The sequence below is a fragment of the Podarcis bocagei genome (assembly GCF_964188305.1).
Source record: "Podarcis bocagei genome assembly, chromosome: 13".
NCBI classification, from domain to species: Eukaryota; Metazoa; Chordata; class Lepidosauria; order Squamata; family Lacertidae; genus Podarcis; species Podarcis bocagei.
Genome location: NC_138138.1, coordinates 30,259,741 through 30,278,620, shown reverse-complemented (window position 1 = coordinate 30,278,620; position 18,880 = coordinate 30,259,741). Strand labels below are relative to the sequence as shown.

General features: G+C 43.9%; 1 protein-coding gene across 1 annotated transcript; it reads left to right on the top strand.

Annotated features, from left to right (window-relative positions):
- Positions 1 to 11,272: 11,272 nt before the first annotated feature.
- LOC308571682 (olfactory receptor 10A7-like) lies at positions 11,273 to 12,226 on the top strand (the record flags this gene model as incomplete). Its single annotated transcript, XM_081167325.1, has 1 exon — positions 11,273 to 12,226. The coding sequence occupies one exon, from the start codon at positions 11,273 to 11,275 to the stop codon at positions 12,224 to 12,226; it is 954 nt and encodes a 317-aa protein (XP_081023451.1).
- Positions 12,227 to 18,880: the final 6,654 nt, after the last annotated feature.

The window sequence follows — 18,880 nt, the reverse complement described above, 5'->3', positions numbered from 1 at the left end:
AACAAAAGCAAAATAAAACAAAATGAAATATGAATTATTCATTTTTTACAACTTCTTTTCCAACAAATATATTTACCGAGTTTACAGAGAAGCATGTTCTTCCCTCTCAACCTCCAGAGGGCATCTTTCACTTCCTTGTTCCTCAGACTATAGATCATAGGATTCAGCATGGGTGTAACAATGGAATAGAATAGAGCAACCAGCCTGTCTATGTCCTCAATGTGACTGGATTTGGGACGCAGGTACATGGCACTGGCAGAACCGTAGAACAAGGTAACTACTATGAGATGTGATGAGCAAGTAGAGAAGGCTTTGTGCCTACTTTCAGCTGATGGCATGTTCAGTACAGTGAAAAGGATTCGAATGTAGGAAACCAGCACCAGCAGGAACGGAGATAATGTGATTAGCACACTGAATGCAAGAATTGACATCTCATTCCTTGTGGTGTCAGTGCAAGCCATCTTCAGCACTGGTGGCACATCACAGAAGAAGTGGTTAATCTTATTGGGACCACAGTAGGGCAAGGTGAATATCCAAACTACGTTGCCAAGAGGCATCACAATGCCACATAGCCAGGAGGCAACTGTCATCTGAGCACAAGTTTTTTGATTCATAATCAGTGGATAATGCAGTGGGGAACAGATGGCCATATAGCGGTCATAGGCCATGGCAGCCAACAGATAGCACTCAACTGTTCCAAGCGAGAGAAGAAAATACATCTGAGCAGCACAACCAGCAAAGGAAATGCTCTTGGGACTCAGACACAAAATTGACCACCATCTTGGGGAGGGTCACTGAGGTGTAGCAGATCTCTAAGAAGGACAAGTTCCTTAAGAAGAAATACATGGGTGTGTGAAGGGCTGAGTCAACCAGGGTGAGGGTGATAATAAGGCCATTTCCCAAAAGTGTCAGAGTATACATAGCAAGGAACCCAACACAGACTAACACTTGTGTTCCAGAGCTATTGGAGAATTCAATGAAAATGAAATCAGGTGTCAGGGTATGATTTACCAGTTTATATTCCAGAATATAAGTCATCTAAAAAAGGGAAATGGAAAAACAAAAATTACTTTGCAGACAATTCAGTTCATTTATAATTATATGGATCACCTTAACACAAAGATGGGGAACTTGCAGTGGTCTGGATGTTGTTGTACTACTGCTTCCATCATCCCTGACCACTCACTATGTTGTTCGGGGCTGATGGGAATTGGAGTTCAACATCTGGGGGGACAAAAGTTCACTCATCCTTCTCTACTGGCAATCCCTACAGTTTTTTCCTCAGTTCTTATAAACTGTTCTGGGGATATCATTGAAATATATAGGATAAAGTTTTTTAAAAGACTTGTGAAAGGCATGCTTATTGGTCATTTGATCCATGTGTTCAAGTCAAGTACTCTTCATTCCTCCTATACCAGTGTGCTTTTGTCTTGTGAAAGAAACAACCACAATGAGGTTTAGTCAGCATTTCAAAAGACAGACTTACCTCTGAGATGAGAACAAATATCTGTGCCAGGTGCCTGAAGCAGATGCTTCTACTCATGAAAACCGCTATATCACACAATGCATGGCGATTCTATGGAGGTTTCCCCTGCAGACTCTGGTGGTTAAGAAGAGATTAGTTATACATATGGGCAGACTGAAAGCATGCCAATGGGGACGAAGCACTCTACAGAACAGGCCACTGGTGAATTGTTTCTTGTCTATAGAGATAACAGTATATGTGTTGGCAGTGTTGTTTTCTGTTGTATTTTATATGGGGAAGGCCTGGGGTTCAGTGCTTTGTGTGCAGAAGCCTCCAGGTACATTCCTTGGTGTCTCAAATGGGTAGGTTTGGGAAAGATTCATGTTTGAAAACCCAGAGAGCTGGTGTCAATTCTGAACTAGATGGGCCAATTGTGTGACTCATTTAAGAGAATTGTTCTATGACTATAACTGTTTCTTAACAGATGCTAAGTTCTCATAAGGGGAATCTAATTTGAGCAGTTAATGTGCATAACAACTGAAAAGCCATAAAGATGACTCATGGGACCAAACTTTGGGATGATGGTTATATTTTTTAAAATATAACAAAAATTGATGAAGTGCCAATAAATTAACCAAATTCAGAAAGTATAGACAGGGGAGGATATAATTTAACTCTAGCAGAGAAACATCCCTCCAGGCCCCTGTGCATGCAGCAAAGGTTCTAGAGGAAATGACTCCCTCCTTGCTATGGGAGCCTTGGATGAAAAACCCAACATGTACACCCAGAACCCACTGTCCACCATTTACCATAAAGTTCTGACATATTCCTAAAAGGTGTCCTAAACCCAATAATACCCTAATATAGCTACAATTTTACTTTTCACTTCCTCACCTGGGCAGAGGCAGAGCTAGCTGCTCTGGCACCCAGAGCGGCGTGCACCCAGGGGACAGGGCTAGCCACCCATAGGGGTGGGACAAACATCTCAGGGGAGAGTGTCCCAGGGGGTGGGGCGAGTGTCCCGGAGGTGTGTGCCGCCCACCACGAGTGTCCCGAGTGGTGGGGCGGCGATGTCAACCCCCCTCAGGGATGACACCCGGGCCAGGCCCCACCCACCACACCCACCTTGTTCCACTTTTGCACCTTGGTAGGAGTCAGTCACACTCCTTAAGTTGTCAATCAAAATAGTCCCAGTAGTGTGGAATAGGTGGGAAAAGGAGGGAACCTTAGGACCAATTTGTTGGGGTGTGATTAAATGTTAGGAGAGTATATATTAGATATTATCCTTCCTTCCTCACATTTGTGAGTTCAGCAGAGTGCCAACCCTTTGCAACTTAAAGAGAAGCTCAGATAGGCTAGTTTTAGTCTTTTAGTTTAAGACACTTCCCTCCATGTCCCTGTTATTTCATTCACTCCCCAGGTGTGCTGTCTTTGCAGAATAATACACAACTGGTAGGTTTTGGTATGCTTTATTCAAAAGTAATTTTTTTGAAATAAATAAGTCTCCTTTGCTACATTGAAAAAACAGTGCTATTGTAATTGAGCAGATTTTCAATGTCACCCACCCGGCCACCACTGGTCTGCTTGCCATCATCTCTTACTTATTAATATATAGTAACCATAAACAAAAATACAAACTACAAAATGAATCAGCAAACCCTGTACACTTGCACAAGTTACAATGACAAGAGTTTGAAAGCTGCTACTTCTTCTTCCTCTTCTGGATTTTGGTATTTTGATTTAAATGTCCGGACTATGAAATGTTGCACTTAAAGCAAGGGGACTACTCTAAATGACATATTTGTATCTTGCTGTTCCATTCAGGACATCAAAGCTGTGTACATTATCATCTGTCTGCCACTTCTGTCATTGTAATGGGATTCACTAGTGTTTTTCTGAGGGGACCCAGGGGTACACATACCCTTAAGCATTTGTGAATCTTTGTACTTTTGTCCATTTACTGTATTTATTTTCCCCGATTTGAACTATAAAATGGTGATTTTCTTGAGTCAAAATGAGAAGTACCCCTAAACATTTTTTTGTAGAAAACAAAGCACTGGGATTCACCTTATTTCTGTAACAGTAATTTATTTTAAAAACTGGTTTTAATCGTGATTTTTATGTTGTTTTAACCCTTAAACCTGTGAGGTAGGCTAGATTAAGTTAATATAGGTTCATAAACTGCAGTTTCTGACAAGAGATTGCCATGGTGTTGGAGACAATGTACCAGGCCCAGGAAATCCAGCTGACATCACTGTAGCAGGAGAGACGAGAAGAAGGGTCACTTAATTGGCTTTGCTGAGAGACTAAGCTACCTCTGACTTTTCCTCTTTCTCAACTGACACTAAGTGACTATCATTCCATCAGGCTGCAGAAGAGGGAGTATTTGGTAGCAGAGCTACCACATTAGCTCTGATGAGGGACCAGCATCTTTTGGCCCCACCTCTCCCTAAACTGTTTCCATTCTAGCTGGTCCTTATAAGGACTGGACAACTTTAAGAACTGATGCTTGATGAGTTTGCGTTTCCATGCCCAACTTTTTTTTGTTTGGTGTTGTATTTTTGTAATTATAAACCTTGCGACTGGTGCTATCTAAGAAGAAGAAGAAGAAGAAGAAGAAGAAGAAGAAGAAGAAGAAGAAGAAGAAGAAGAAGAAGAAGAAGTAGTCTGCTGCTCTGGGATTGTTTTGGGCTGAACAGTGGTGTAAAAGCTTAAATAGAAAAATGGGCAGATAAAACTGTAAAAGCTTATGTACAAATGTGTTAGTTATGAAAGTTTCTGAGGACTTCAGTGCTCCTTTCATGAATCAAGGCTCTAATGCCCTAGCTGGGAATTAATTGGAATGTGTCAAGATGATTTGCTAATAACTGTTGCTTCCAGTTATTTTCTTTCTTCTATATATTGCTGGAAACAATCTCAGCAGGTTACAGAAGTCAGTTAACTACCATTCTAATCATAACTATCTAGATTGCAGGAGCTTCCGGAATTCGCTTACAACATTCACAACATGTTTGGCTTTCCACAGGTAAGTGTGGAATTATTATTTCTAAAACTGCAACTTGTTGCCTGGATATCCACAACTATTAATTATATTACTGATTTAATATTTGTATGTAGGGATGCCTTTTGGTTCACACAATGTCTTGGGAACTGTAAATTGGGTGGTTTTGCATTATATTAAGAGCTCAACCAAATTTCTTCTCCACCCCTATTTGGATGCTTGAAATGATAACTTTCTACTTGCACAATAGTTTTTGGCCAGGCAAATATGTTCTTGTCATTCAAAGGCTAATACTTTGTAAACTTGTGATTTGTGCAGAGCAAACAGCTGTCAGAGACTCTAACAGGCACAGGAACAAGCCAAGCTCAGACAACTGGCAAACCTATTAGTTTTTTTATACTTTACAACTTATCGCTTTGGGCAATATACCCATCAAATCAGCCTGACTCTGTCACTTGGAAGTAACAGTGAAAGAGGTCTATTTCTCATCAATTGCTGCCCAGGCCTTTTAACTGGAAATGCCAAGTGATTAGAATTAGCACAGTGTGCTAGATACAATTCATGATATATGACAGAATGCAAAACACTTTCTCTAAAAAAAGAAAAAAGGAACACAGTAAGTTGCCTTATAGTAAGTCAGATCAGTGCTTCATCTAGCTCAATATTATTTTTTCCCAGTCCTACCTGGCGATCCCAGGGATTGAATCTGAGAGCATCTTCATGGAAAGCCAATGCTCTGCTGCTGAATGATGGATCTTTGAATCAATGTTCCAATGGTTTAATGAGAGAGGTGTGCAACATAACTTTGTGCCTGCTCTTTTGGTACTAAATCCAACAGTGCTTTAGCCAGTCATGTGATATCTCTACTCAGAACTAAATTCTATTTAGTTCAATGGGACTTCTCCCAAGGTATACAGAATTTTACTTTTATGGATCCACTTGTCTCTTACAAGAAAGAGAGAGAATTTGTTAACTTCCATGGACTCTAGCTTTTCTTTATACAGTTGGGTTAGAGGTAGACTAAAGTGCCAGACAATATAATGCATGCAAGTGAGGGTACTTCTGATCTCTCTTGCAAAGACTGAAAATATTCTGAACCTTATATCCATGGCTTTCAGAGAATATATTTTCTATAAAAGTCCTACACTTATAGATAGATGGAACAGCCTTATTTACAATCTGTTTCAGTTTTACATCTGCGCAGTATGGATGGGGGAGATATTTAGTTCAGATCTCATACAGTTACCTATCTAATTTGCCTTTCCAACAACAATCACAAACCAAAATGCAGGTATCCTTTGCAATTCTCTGAAATTTGAAAAATAATTCTGAAGCAAAATAATAATAATAAATGTGTAAAGAAAGTGTGCATAAAAATGCATATCTTAGTGATGCTGAAATATGATACCACTTCCATCAGCCAGGGTGGTAGATCAATCAGGGGATCTTTTTGTGATATCCCCCCAAAAGTTCAACAACTAAAAAGTATTGATTTCAAAATTTTGGCACCCAAAAATAGGGGTCGTCTTATACATGGGGGTGTCTTCTATATGGAAAAATATGGTAGTCCCTTAGGCTGTGGGAAAATGACCAAGACAATGTCACCCTGTTAGCTTCATGGCCTACTACTAGTCCAACATTTTAACCCCTATAGCTGTTTCTTTCTCTTTTGTCACAAAGGTGGAAAATAACCTGTTCCAAAACTAAAGGCGGGTTGAAACATTTTCCTTTGCAGGTCCTAATATCAGAAATTCACATATCACAGTTGCTTTTTAAAAATCCTTGCAGGAGGAGCATGCAGAAGAAACCACAAAAAGGAACACAAGCAGCACCACATTTGAATTTGTGCTCCTGGGAATCTCACACAGATATGATTTACAGTCTGTGCTCTTTGCTGCCTTTCTGCTAATCTACCTGTTCATAATGATGGGGAACCTCCTGGTTTTTGCTGCCACTATATCAAATCGCACTCTGCATACACCCATGTACTTCTTCCTTAGACATTTGTCTCTTTTGGATATCTGCTATGCATCTGTGACTCTTCCTCAAATGCTGGTGAACCTAATGTCAGAGAAAAAAGTTATCTCATTCTTTGGCTGTGCCATGCAGCTGTTCTTCTATGTTTTCCTTGGAGCTGCTGTGTGTTACCTCCTGGCTATTATGGCATATGACCGCTACCTGGCCATCTGCCACCCTTTGCATTATATGAGACTCATGACCAGGAGGGCTTGCTTCCTGTTGGTTTCTGGATGCTGGCTCAGTGGGTTGTCCATATCGCTTATGGAGACATGGTTGGTATTTTCCCTCCCCTTCTGTGGCCCAGGTATCATCAATCACTTCTTCTGTGATATCCGCCCATTAGTAAGATTGCACTGCCCAACTACCTACATAAATGAGGTGGAGAGAATTCTAACTGTCTTCCTGGTTCTCATCACACCATTCATATTTATCCTGGTCTCCTACATTCTCATATTTCTAGCTATTTTGAAAATCACTGCAGTAGATGGTAGGCAAAAAGCTCTTGGTACGTGCTCCTCACATTTGCTTTCCGTGGTCCTCTTCTTTGGCACAGCTATGTTCACATACTTGAGGCCAAGTTCTAGTTATCCAGCTCCTACAGACAAATTTCTCTCCCTCACCTATACTGTGGCTCCAGCCATGTTCAATCCTGTTATCTACAGCCTGAGGAACAGACAAATGAAACATGCCCTGAGCAGTTTGTTAGCCAAAAGCAGACAGTTTGTAGGCATGGGAAACATTAATTTTGGTGTCTGACTAATTAGACAATCAATCTCTTTGGAAATGGCTACGCACCTCTTAAGGGCCAAATCTCTAGGTTATTCTTGTGACCCAATTGTCCTTTATCCCTTCAGAAATTGGTGATGCCAGAGCAGGGGTAGGGTATCTTTTGTCCTCTGGTTGCTGTTGGCCTCAGTGGTAAGAAGAAGAAGAAGAAGAAGAAGAAGAAGAAGAAGAAGAAGAAGAAGAAGAAGAAGAAGAGTAGTAGTAGTAGTAGTAGTAGTAGTAGTAGTAGTAGTAGTAGTAGTTTGGATTTGATACCCCGCCTTTCACTCCCCTTAAGGAGTCTCAAAGCAGCTAACATTCTCCTTTCCCTTCCTCCCCCACAACAAAACTCTGTGAGGTGAGTGAGGCTGAGAGACTTCAGAGAAGTGTGACTAGCCCAAGGTCACCCAGCAGCTGCACGCAGAGGAGTGGGTAATCGAACCCGGTTCACCAGATTACAAGTCTACCGCTCTTAACCACTACACCACACTCTCTCTCATTCTCTCTTAGGAATGATGGCAACTGCAGTCCAACAACATCCAAAGGACAACAGACTCCTCATCCCTGCACTAGGTTGAGACTGCATTTCTTAGTGCAGAAAGTATTGATCTAATGTGTAGAGATCTTTCCTATTCTAATTAGTTCAAGAGGGTTCTAGAAGCTTCTCTGTGTGAAAGAAACTTCATGATATTTGGGTTATTCCCTCAGAGAAGCTGAGTACAGCTGGTTTGAACTGGTTCTCTTCTCTCTTCTGTCAAGGTCATGCTGACTGTAAAACTAAGGCCCGAAGGAGCCTGGGTTTCACTTTCTCTTTCTATCTCTTTTCCTTCTGGTGTGGTGTTCTATACTGTACATAGTACAGTGGTACTTCGGGTTACAGACACTTCAGATTACAGACGCTTCAGGTTACAGACTCTGCTAAACTGGAAGTATTACCTCGTGCTAAGAACTTTGCTTCAGGATGAGAATAGAAATCGCGTGGCCGCGGTGCGGCAGCAGCAGGAGGCCCCATTAGCTTAAGTGGTACCTCAGTTTAAGAACAGTTTCAGGTTAAGAACGGACCTTCAGAATGAATTATGTTCTTAACCCGAGGTACCACTGTATGCTTAGTGTTAAGGTTTACATTTATAAGTTACTGTACGTTTAAGTTAAGTCTGCCGTAACTGGATTTCTTATGGACAGGGCCAATCCTGAATGTATTGGATTTGTGACCATTATGCTCATTTGCCTTCAGTAGCAGTAAAGCTATGCAATTGCCTCTTGTCTATTTTTTGGGAAGCCTGCAACATGTTTAAGTTTTTACTCAGCTAACTATACATTGGAATCTACTCTGGATCAATATTGAGTAGAATTACATGACAGAAACATGCAGTTGCAGTTGGAGCTGACCTACACAGAAGCAACAATCATGCCACAAAAGTAACAAAAGAGCCTAAATAAAAGATCAAAATTGATATTTTATTGTGGCAGCACCAGCGCTTTGGAACTTCCTGCCTGTTGACATGAGGCAGGCACCTTGACTGTAATCTATTTTGTGCCTGCTAAGAAACATTTTTGTTTAGACAAGCCTACCCAAACATCTAGGGTGTTGATGTATGTCTTATCTTTTCTTAGTTTACTGCTGATTTCATTTTTTGAATGTTTTCAATAGTTGATATTAACTGTTTTTCCTGATCGTTTTATTCTCTTTGTTAATGACTTTGAAGTTTGTCTTTACAATCAAGCGATGTATACTTTTTATTAAATAAATAAATTAAATCATAAAAAATACATCATATATTAAATTGCCTATAAAGTTTTTCTCTCCCTTTAGAAACATCAGCAGCTATTCATTAGGTCTGTGCATACGGCCCGCAAAGACCCACAATCCTGAACTGAATCAGGACAATCTGGGAAAGTGAATCAAGGCTTGCCCCAGGGACTGGTGGACTTTGGGTTTATCTGCCCCCCCCCCAATATTTTATTCAAGTTGGTATCCCTGGCAGCACCTAAGTGACAACCATAGGGTACAAACATGGGCAATGCATATAGCAGTCCAGAATGAATACTCAATAAATAGCTGGTGTTGCCTAACCTGGCTACAAATTTTGTACAAAGAAGTCAGGATGAATTCTCCATAAACAGGTCATCTAGAAGTGACCTTACAAGCAAGCTGAACCACCTAAATACTTACTTTCTTATTTCAAAATATTTTTTTATAATCTCCATGTCTGGGAGATTATATGTGTGTGTGTATAATGACTACATTGGTCATTATAACTCTTTGAAAGAGCAACAGGGAGTGATTTTCATGAATGATTTAGACCAGGCTTGGTTTCACCAAGAAAGGGTATAGTTGGCCCAATGTGATATATAAGGCAAAGTCAATAAGACGTACAATGGAAGCAGGGAAGAACTTTAATTCCCTTCCTTCCACAACTGCCAGTATGGATAGGCCAGTTAGGCCAGAGCTATCAAGTAAGCTGTCACCACACCTGCTTAGCACCCTCTGCCCCCAAATAGGGATGATTTTCCCCAGATAGGGAGGACCCAAGGTAGGTAATAAGCAGGGAAGACCTAACCTTCCTGGCTGTACTCTGAGCCCAATGTGGCCTTCTTTTCTTCATCATTCCCCAATTTAAACACACGTAGCATGACTCCGAAATGGTTTAGACACATTAGAAGAAAATTTCCTTTCAGTTTGGTGGAAATAGACAAAGGAGCTGAAAATAAGAAAAACAAAATATCACTATGTAATATCAGGAAAGAAACACTCCTAACAATGGGCTGGGTTCACATCCAAGTGCTGTTGCTGGTTTCCATTTTGTTTGTATGAATCACTCAAAGTGATATGCGAAAATTAAAAGCAAATATTATAAGTCAATATTAAGCAAAGGGGGGAAAAGAAACACTAACAGTGCATTCCAGTACATTTCTGCTCAGAAGTAAATTCCCTTGAGATCAAAAAGGCTCACATTCAGGTAGGTGGATAAAGGATTGAAGCAAACAAATCATGCACTAAAGTGGTGACATGCAGCAAACCAGCAAATGTGTACAGAGACCTGTGCATGTCTGTACAATCGTATGTCCCTTCAAGCAAAGGATTTTAAAAGAACTGTCACAATGAATAACCTTAATAACGCATGTGGCCACTCCAACTGTCATTCATTGTGATCTGTTTTGGAGCACAGCTCCCAGAGGGAAGAATATGGGAAAATAAAACATGGCCATTGTGGCTGGTGAAGAGGCAAATACATTGCAAGCAGCCTAAGATCCCTGCCTTCTATCAGTGTGGCTGAAAAATCACTAGTGCCACTGGTGAGTCGAGAGCAGAGAGCTGGGTGTGACCTTCCAGGTATTCCGTAAGTACGAGATTATTTTCTTTTGAAGGCTTTGGCATGTTTCACTCTTAGTACACTCCTCATGACTGATACTAAATTATTTCTTGGACAATTATTATTTTTCAAGTTTGATGCATTTATTGAGGAACAATCCTACCAAAGGTTGGCACTTATAAATCCTATTTTTAATAAAGAAAATGATGATTATATGAATTGCATTTTTCGTGAAATCGTTCAATGATTATTAAAATAAAACTTCCCCATATTAAGAAGACATGGGAGCTATAAGCATAATTTAGAATATTTATTATAAGATCACTTCTAAATCCTATTGATTTCAGTTAAATACTTTATTCTATTCTAGCACTGAAAACAACAGGGCTTAAAACTGATGTAGCTAGATCAGCTATTTATAATATAAAATTTACACAAGATAACAGTAGTTAAAAGCATACTTATATTCCACTCATTCTTCAAAGAGTTCATGAAAGCTTAAATATAATGCATGGAAAGTATAATATGAAGACAATGCTAGAACCAGAATTTAGTAACTTCTGTTTTAGAAGTATGCTATGTGACTTTGGATCATTCCCTGATCTGCTAGGTACTCTTATAACAGAGTTCCACATATACACTATATAAAAAGATTTTGTAGAACCAATCATATCCTAAATTCATGTTCAAGTATGTTCTTTTTCCAGGATGCATAACAGAAAAGAACACATTCTACAAAACAGTACAACACCAGCAACGTTCATCCTCCTGGGTCTTTCTGAGGATCCAAACCTGCAAAGTGCATTATTCTTCACTTTCCTGGCACTTTATATCATCACTCTGACAGGAAACCTTCTCATCATTCTTCTGACATTGGTTGACCCTGCCCTCCACACTCCCATGTATTTCTTCCTAAGAAACCTGTCTTTTCTGGAGATCTGCTACACATCAGTCAATGTCCCTAAGATGCTGGCAAACCTCCATTCTGGAAATAAATCCATCTCCTTCATCGGATGTGCTTTGCAGACCTACTTTGATTTCTTCCTTGGTGGGTCAGAATGTTTCCTTTTGGCCTCAATGGCCTATGATCGATATGTTGCCATTTCTAAGCCCTTACACTACCACGTCCTGATGAACCAAAAAGTTTATACTACTTTAGCTGTGGTATCTTGGTTAAGTGGGTTTCTGATGTCCTTTGGTCACACCAGCATGGTGTTTACTGTCTCCTACTGTGGCTCAAATGTGATCAATCACTTTGTCTGTGACATCCCTCCTTTGCTGAAATTGGCTTGTGGGGACACCTCAAGGGTTGAAATTGCAGTCTTTGTGGTGGCTATGATTTTTGTGACTTTTCCTTTTATCCTGATCTTGATGTCTTATGCTGGCATTATAACCACCATTGTGAAGATCTCCTCCTCAGAGGGTCGGAAGAAGACCTTCTCCACCTGCTCTTCACACCTCATTGTGGTGACCTTGTTCTATGGTTCTGCTTGTATTACATATTTGAAGCCCAATTCCACTTACTCACCAAACACTGACAAATTTCTCTCCCTTTTCTATACTGTTATCGGTCCCATTTTGAATCCCCTCATATACAGCCTGAGGAATAAAGAGGTAAAGGGTGCCTTTAAAAGAATTTGGGATAGAAGACCCTTTCGGTGATAAAAATGAACTGACATATTGTGGGAGTTCCAAAATAGGTACGGACTTGTTCCTACTGATTTCTGAAAGCATTAGCTTGGATCCAGAATGATTTAGTAGACGTGTGGTCCAATTAAAATTAATGGGATTAAGTTAATTATGCTTTAATATATGATCCTTGATTTAAATGGAAATTTAATTCATTTGACCTTGCCTGTATCTACCTAACAACTCAAACAGTGGGATAATTTATAGTAAATAAATTTGTGTGAAGAAAGATTGTGCTTCCCTCCTAGTGAAATCTACAAAAATCCCCCAAAAGATATCTCAGTGAGGGTTGAAGATTCCTCCTAAACATTTTGTACAGTGGTACCTCGGGTTACATATGCTTCAGGTTACACACACTTCAGGTTACAGACTCCACTAACACATAAATAGTACCTCAGGTTAAGAACTTTGCTTCAGCATGAGAACAGAAATTGTGCTCCAGTGGTGCGGCAGCAGCAGGAGGTCCCATTAGCTAAAGTGGTGCTTCAGGTTAAGAACAGTTTCAGGTTAAGTACGGACCTCTGGAACGAATTAAGTACTTAACCCGAGGTAACACTGTATTGGGGAATGGATGGAAAACTATTGGGGGAAGTGTGAATCATCCTCGATTAAGCTTGGAACCTAATATAACTTAATATGAAAGTCATTCTCTGTCAGAAAGTTTCCTGCCCCTTCATCCCCAACCATTGGAGCCGAAGGGTAAATCGCAAGCTTTGTCTGCAAAAGGTCCCATGTTCAGTTCAGGCAGGGCTGGGAAAGATTTTTACCTGAAACTCTGGGGAACTTCTGCCAAGCTACATTCAGAGGTGGGGTTTATTCCATGAGTTTTTCCGGTTATGATGCTAGTGCTTCTGTCCCAATTTCTCACATTCCTTTTGCACTGCAATAGCAGCTACATTCCAGAACTGTGGTGTTTTTTATATTTAAAAAATTGCTAAAATGCTGAACTACATTATAAAGGACAGGAAAGAATTATATGCAGGGATACTGCCCACATTTTGTCACATGAACTCACAATGCAATAATTCCCTCCGTTTGGACTTCTCCTAGCATGCTTCTGTTCCAGTGGTGTTTTCATTTGTCTATTTCATCCAGTATAAAGAACCCTAAATCTACCTTTCTTCTGCATTGATTTCCAAAATTTGCAGAGACTAAATTAGTGTTGATTGACGTCCCCCTGGCTACTGACTGCCTTGTGATTGTCTGGACAATGCCAGATATCATTCAAGTCCTACCTGGATCAAACCTCTTGGAATTAAACTGTTGCCATATAGCCCATTGTCTCTCATCATCCCTCATATTACTTGACCATCATGGACCCTCCACATTTCCCTTTTTTTTACAGGGATAGTCCTGGATTTACAGAAGTTGTCTCAGTTTCTGGTTCGATCCCAGAATGTCCTGCTTTTTCTTAGGATGTCCCTGTTTTCATTGGAGAAATTTTGGAGGTATGGAGTTAGGCAACCCCCGAGCCAAGGAAATAAGTAACTATACAGCCTTTGAAGGATGCATTGTATAGGGAATGTGTTTTTTAATGTTTAAAGTTTTTTATGTTTTTATATATGTTGGAAGCCACACAGATTGGCTGGGGCAACCCAGTCAGATGGGCAGGGGATTGATAATAACAATAATAATAACAATAATAATAATAATAGGGTGTCCTTGTTTTCATTGGAGACATGTTGGAGGGTTTGAAATCAATGCTGCTACTTTGCACAGAATGAGACCCAAAGGCTGATTGTAAGTAGCTGCAGTAAGATAGGTCCTGCAGGAGGTTGAACCAGTTGACCCTCAGGGTCCCTTCCAACTCTGCAGTTCTATGCTATCATTATAGCAAGGCATGGGAAAACCTGTGGAATTATTTCTATTGTTGTTATCGTTGAACCACCATTTGTCCTCTTACTTTCTGCTTAGCTCTTAATAAACTTCATCCAAATAACTGTCTGGATTATCGTGTGTATTGTTGCCAAACCCAAATGGAATTTTTCACTTATGTGTCTACAACATTTTGGAGTCATTCTATATGTGTTAAGATTGGAGTCTGGCAAAGAAGAGAAAGCTACATTGGGCTCAGAAAAGATCCAAGAACGCTAGGTGCTCTCTGTGTCTCCCCTCCTCATTACCTGCTTTGGATCCTCTGAAATCACCCTTTGGCTGCAGAGTATATTAAGCAGATGGGGGAGGGGCAGCTTACTTGCTGGTTCGGGCATAACTGACCTACACCCAGATTGACAGCGGTGGAAGGAAGGGAATGAAATTTCTTCCCAATCCTTTCACTGTACGTTTTATGAACTTTGTTTTGTATACCAAATGGTGGTAACTACAACTTTTATTGGTGAAACCAAGCCTGGTCTCAGTCATTCAGGACAATCACCCCTGTAGCCCTTTCAAAGACTTATAATGGCCAAGGTAGAATATGCAAATCTATCATCTATATCTATCTATCTGTCATCTATCTATCTAATCAAAAGATCTCACTTTGGGGAGGAAAAGTAAGGATTTCAGTGTTCCAGCTTGCTATTAAGGTCAGTTCCCGATGATCTGTTTATTTAGCATTCATACTGATTTCTTTGTACAATGTTTGTGGCAAGGATAGGCGTCACCCACACTTACATTTTCTCCACGTATTAAGTAGTGGGTTGACATAGCAGCCGGCACAGCGATTTCTTCAAGTAGCTCTTTATTAAGACAAGCTGGAATAGAACTGACTGCGAACAGCTCAGCCGGCCTGTATTTATAGGCAGCCGGCTGTCAACATTGTAACCACAACAGCCCAGAGTTCCCGCCTAAACTAACTGCCGCGGACCTGAGTGAAAACTATCTACAGACCTGAGTGAAAACTATATACAGTATCCCCCTGTTGGCCCAGGGTGAAAACTACACTACATAACACCCCTCCCCACCGAGATAAGGCGTTAGGTACAATCGTAATGGTTTCCTTATATACAGCACTACGCGTAATGGTTCAATTAGGCACAAAAGCATAACGGTTACATTCCCATACTTAGACCAACAGTGATACCTGTCCAACAACGTAGTCCTTTAAATAAGTTGGGCGCTTGGAAACTCTGCCAGACCGCCGGGGACTGGTAGCCAAGTCCGGAGGGCCACACAGTTCTCGCTGAGGCTGTGGTGCGACCCTAGGTGGCGTTGGAACCAACTCCCCTGGATCCGCTGCTGTGGGTGGAGCCTCCGCAAATGGAGTGGTCTGAGTCTGTTCTGAGACGGCTTGGTTCGGCTCCACGCTGGCAGTTTGCGAGGGAGGTGTAGGTGGGGCCTCGCCATCTGTATGTGTCTCTTCTGGAGCCGCAAGCGCAGTTGGGGGCACCTCGGTAGTGTCCAAGTCGCCAACCCTGCGCCTAAGCTGGTCTATGTGCCGTCGCCACAAACGCCCGTCTTCGAGTGCCACCTGGTACGAGCGAGGTCCAGTGACTCCCACTACTGTGGCTGGCACCCAAGGGATGTCCCCCACATAGTTCCGGGCAAAGACCTGGTTTCCTGGGACAAATGACCGTGGTGCGTTGGCACAGCCTGGGGGTTCAGCCACGGCAAAGTCTGGGTGTAGCCGGTCAAGCGGTGACCTGAGGCGGCGGCCCATAAGCAGTTCAGCAGGACTCCTCCCTGTGGCCGCATGAGGAGTGATGTGTTGCACGAACAAGTATTCGGCGACCCGCTCATGCCAGTCTCCCCGGTCCAGGCGCGCCAGTGCCTCTTTTGTCGAGCGCACCATTCTTTCCGCTTGCCCGTTGCTGGATGGATGAAAAGGTGCCGTTAGGGCATGGCGGATGCCCAGTCCCAAAAGATATCGCTCAAACGTGCCTGACGTGAACTGCGGTCCGTTGTCAGAGACAAGGACATCAGGACACCCATGCGTTGCAAACAGGCCTCGCAGCACCCGGATGACAGCTTCGGTAGTGGTGGAGGGCATCAGGGCGACCTCCAGCCATTTGGAATAGGCGTCCACCACTACCATAAAGGTCCGGCCGTGAAAGGGGCCAGCCAGATCGATGTGCACCCTCGACCAGGGTGTCTTTGGCGTCTCCCAGGTGTGTCCCTTAGCTGCCGGTGGTGCAGGCCTCGACTCTTGGCACGCTTGACAGGCGGACACCCAGGCAGTGATGGCATCGTCCATATTAGGCCACCAGACGTAACATCGAGCCAACGCCTTCATTTTGACAATTCCCGGGTGGCCAACGTGCAGAGCCTCCAGGACGCGCTGACGGAGTCCCTGGGGAATCACGACGCGGTCTCCCCACAGCAGACAGCCGCGATGAGCTGAGAGTTCATGTTGTCTGGTTGCGAAGGGCTGGAACTCCGATGCAAAAGGCCCTTGTGGCCACCCCCTCCACACCCAGTTGAGCACCCGGCTGATGGTGCGATCCTGGGCAGACGCGGAGGCCACAGTGGCAGCCGATACAGGCGCTGCCGGAAGATCCTCAATCAGAAGGAGCGATGAAGCTGGAGCCGGGTCTTCCACAAATGCTGGAAGAGGGCAACGGCTGAGGGCGTCGGCATGGCCCATCGATTTCCCCGGGCGATGGATGAGCCGGTAGTGGTAGGCAGCCAGGAAAACAGTCCATCGCAGCATGCGTGGTGAGAGGACCGGCGGAGTTGGACGATCACCAGCGAGGAGGCCCAGGAGTGGCTTGTGGTCAGTGATGAGGTCAAAAGTCCTGCCATAGAGGTATTCATGGAACCTCTTCACTCCAGCCACAAGTGCCAATGCCTCCTTGTCGAGCTGGCTGTAATTCCGTTCCGCCGGAGATAGTGTCCTGGAAAAGTAGGCGAGCGGTGCTTCTCTTCCATCTGGAAAACGGTAACTAAGGACAGCACCGATGCCAAAAGGTGAGGCGTCGCAGGCAAGGACCAGCGGTCTGGATTCACTGTACTGTACCAGCACACTGTCTGAAGAAAGGAGAGCCTTGACCGCGTTGAAGGCCGCCGTCTCTCGATGACCCCAGGCCCAAGGCGTCTTAGTGCTAAGGAGTCGGTGAAGAGGCTCAGCCACTGTGGCTTTGTGGGGCAGGAACATGTTATAAAAGTTCAGCAGCCCCAGGAATGCCTGCAACTCCGTTTTGTCCTTTGGGGTGGGGGCCTGCTGGATAGCGCGGATCTTGGATGTGGTTGGATGAAGGCCGGAGGCATCGATAAGATAGCCCAGGAACTCTACCTGTGGAACGGCAATCAGGCACTTCTCCCTCTTTACCTTGAGCCCGGCCTCCTGGAACCTGGTCAGCACGGCACGGAGGCGCTCGAACAGCTGCTGGTGTGAGTCTGCAGACACCAAGACGTCATCAAAATATGGTACCACGCCCGGAAGCCCTTGCAGGAGACGCTCCATAAGGCTTTGGAAGATGCCAGGAGCCACACTCACCCCGAACTGCAACCGGCGGCAACGGAATGCCCCCCGGTGGGTGACGATCGTCTGGGCTTCAGCAGTGGCATCATCGACTGGCAGTTGTTGATAGGCTTGGGCAAGGTCCAGCTTAGCGAAGACCTTACCCTCACCTAGGGAATGCAGCAGGTGTTGGACAACAGGAACCGGATAAGCGTGCTGCTGAAGTGCCTTGTTGATTGTGCACTTGTAGTCAGCGCAGATTCTCACCGACCCATCTGGCTTGACAGGCGTGACGATGGGGTTTTCCCACTTTGCGTGGTCAACGGGCTCCAAAACTCCTTGGGCGATCAGTTTGTCCAGTTGTTCGTCCACCTTAGCCTTGAGAGCAAAGGGAACCCGGCGTGGCTTAAGCTTGATGGGGGCGACTTGTGGATCAAGGCTAAAGGAGATGGGCGTACCAGTATATTGTCCCAAGGTGCCGTCAAAAACCTCGGCAAAGTCTTTGACCAGACCCTCAGTCTCTGCGTTAGAGATGCAGTTAATGCCGGTGACTTCCAGGCCGAGGGCATCAAACCAGTCTAGCCCTAGGAGGCTTGGCCGCTGACCTTTGACCACCACCAACCGGAGCAGGCCCGAAAAATCCTTGAAGGCGATCCGGAACCGGCCAACGCCTACCACGGGAATGTCGTTTCCCTGGTAGTCTCTCAGGTGTACGCGGTGAGAGTCGAGTTGCCTTTTGGATACTCTGGGTACCAGTCTTTTGATGGTGCTCCATGACACGACGGACAGGGCAGACCCGGTGTCGATCTCCATGTCACATGGAGCTCCTTCAATGAGCACCGTGACGTTCAGCTTGCGTCGCGTAGACGAGTCGGTTTGGCCAATCGTGGTTCCAGACGGGCAGCGGCAGTTGGTGAGAGCGAAACAACTTTCCTTGGCAGACTGGAGTGAAGACTTGAACTTGCGAGTCGATGAAGGGGGGGTGTCAGACGGAGCCGATCGGCAGACCTTAGCGATGTGGCCCCTTCTGAAACACCTCCTACAGATGGCGTCTCTGAATCGACACTTGGCACGGGAATGGTCGCCTCCGCAGCCAGCACATTCCGGTTGGCCCTTGGACTTCTGTTGGAGCTTCCTGCGCTCCCGCTTTGTCTGGTGCACGTCATCGTCTTCACTGGAGGATGCCTCATCACTGCTGGCCTCTTCATGATGCACCGGAACTGGCCCCCTAGCAAGACGCGGGCTGCTGGACTTGCGGATCTCCTGGGCGGAGCGTTCAGCAGCTTCTG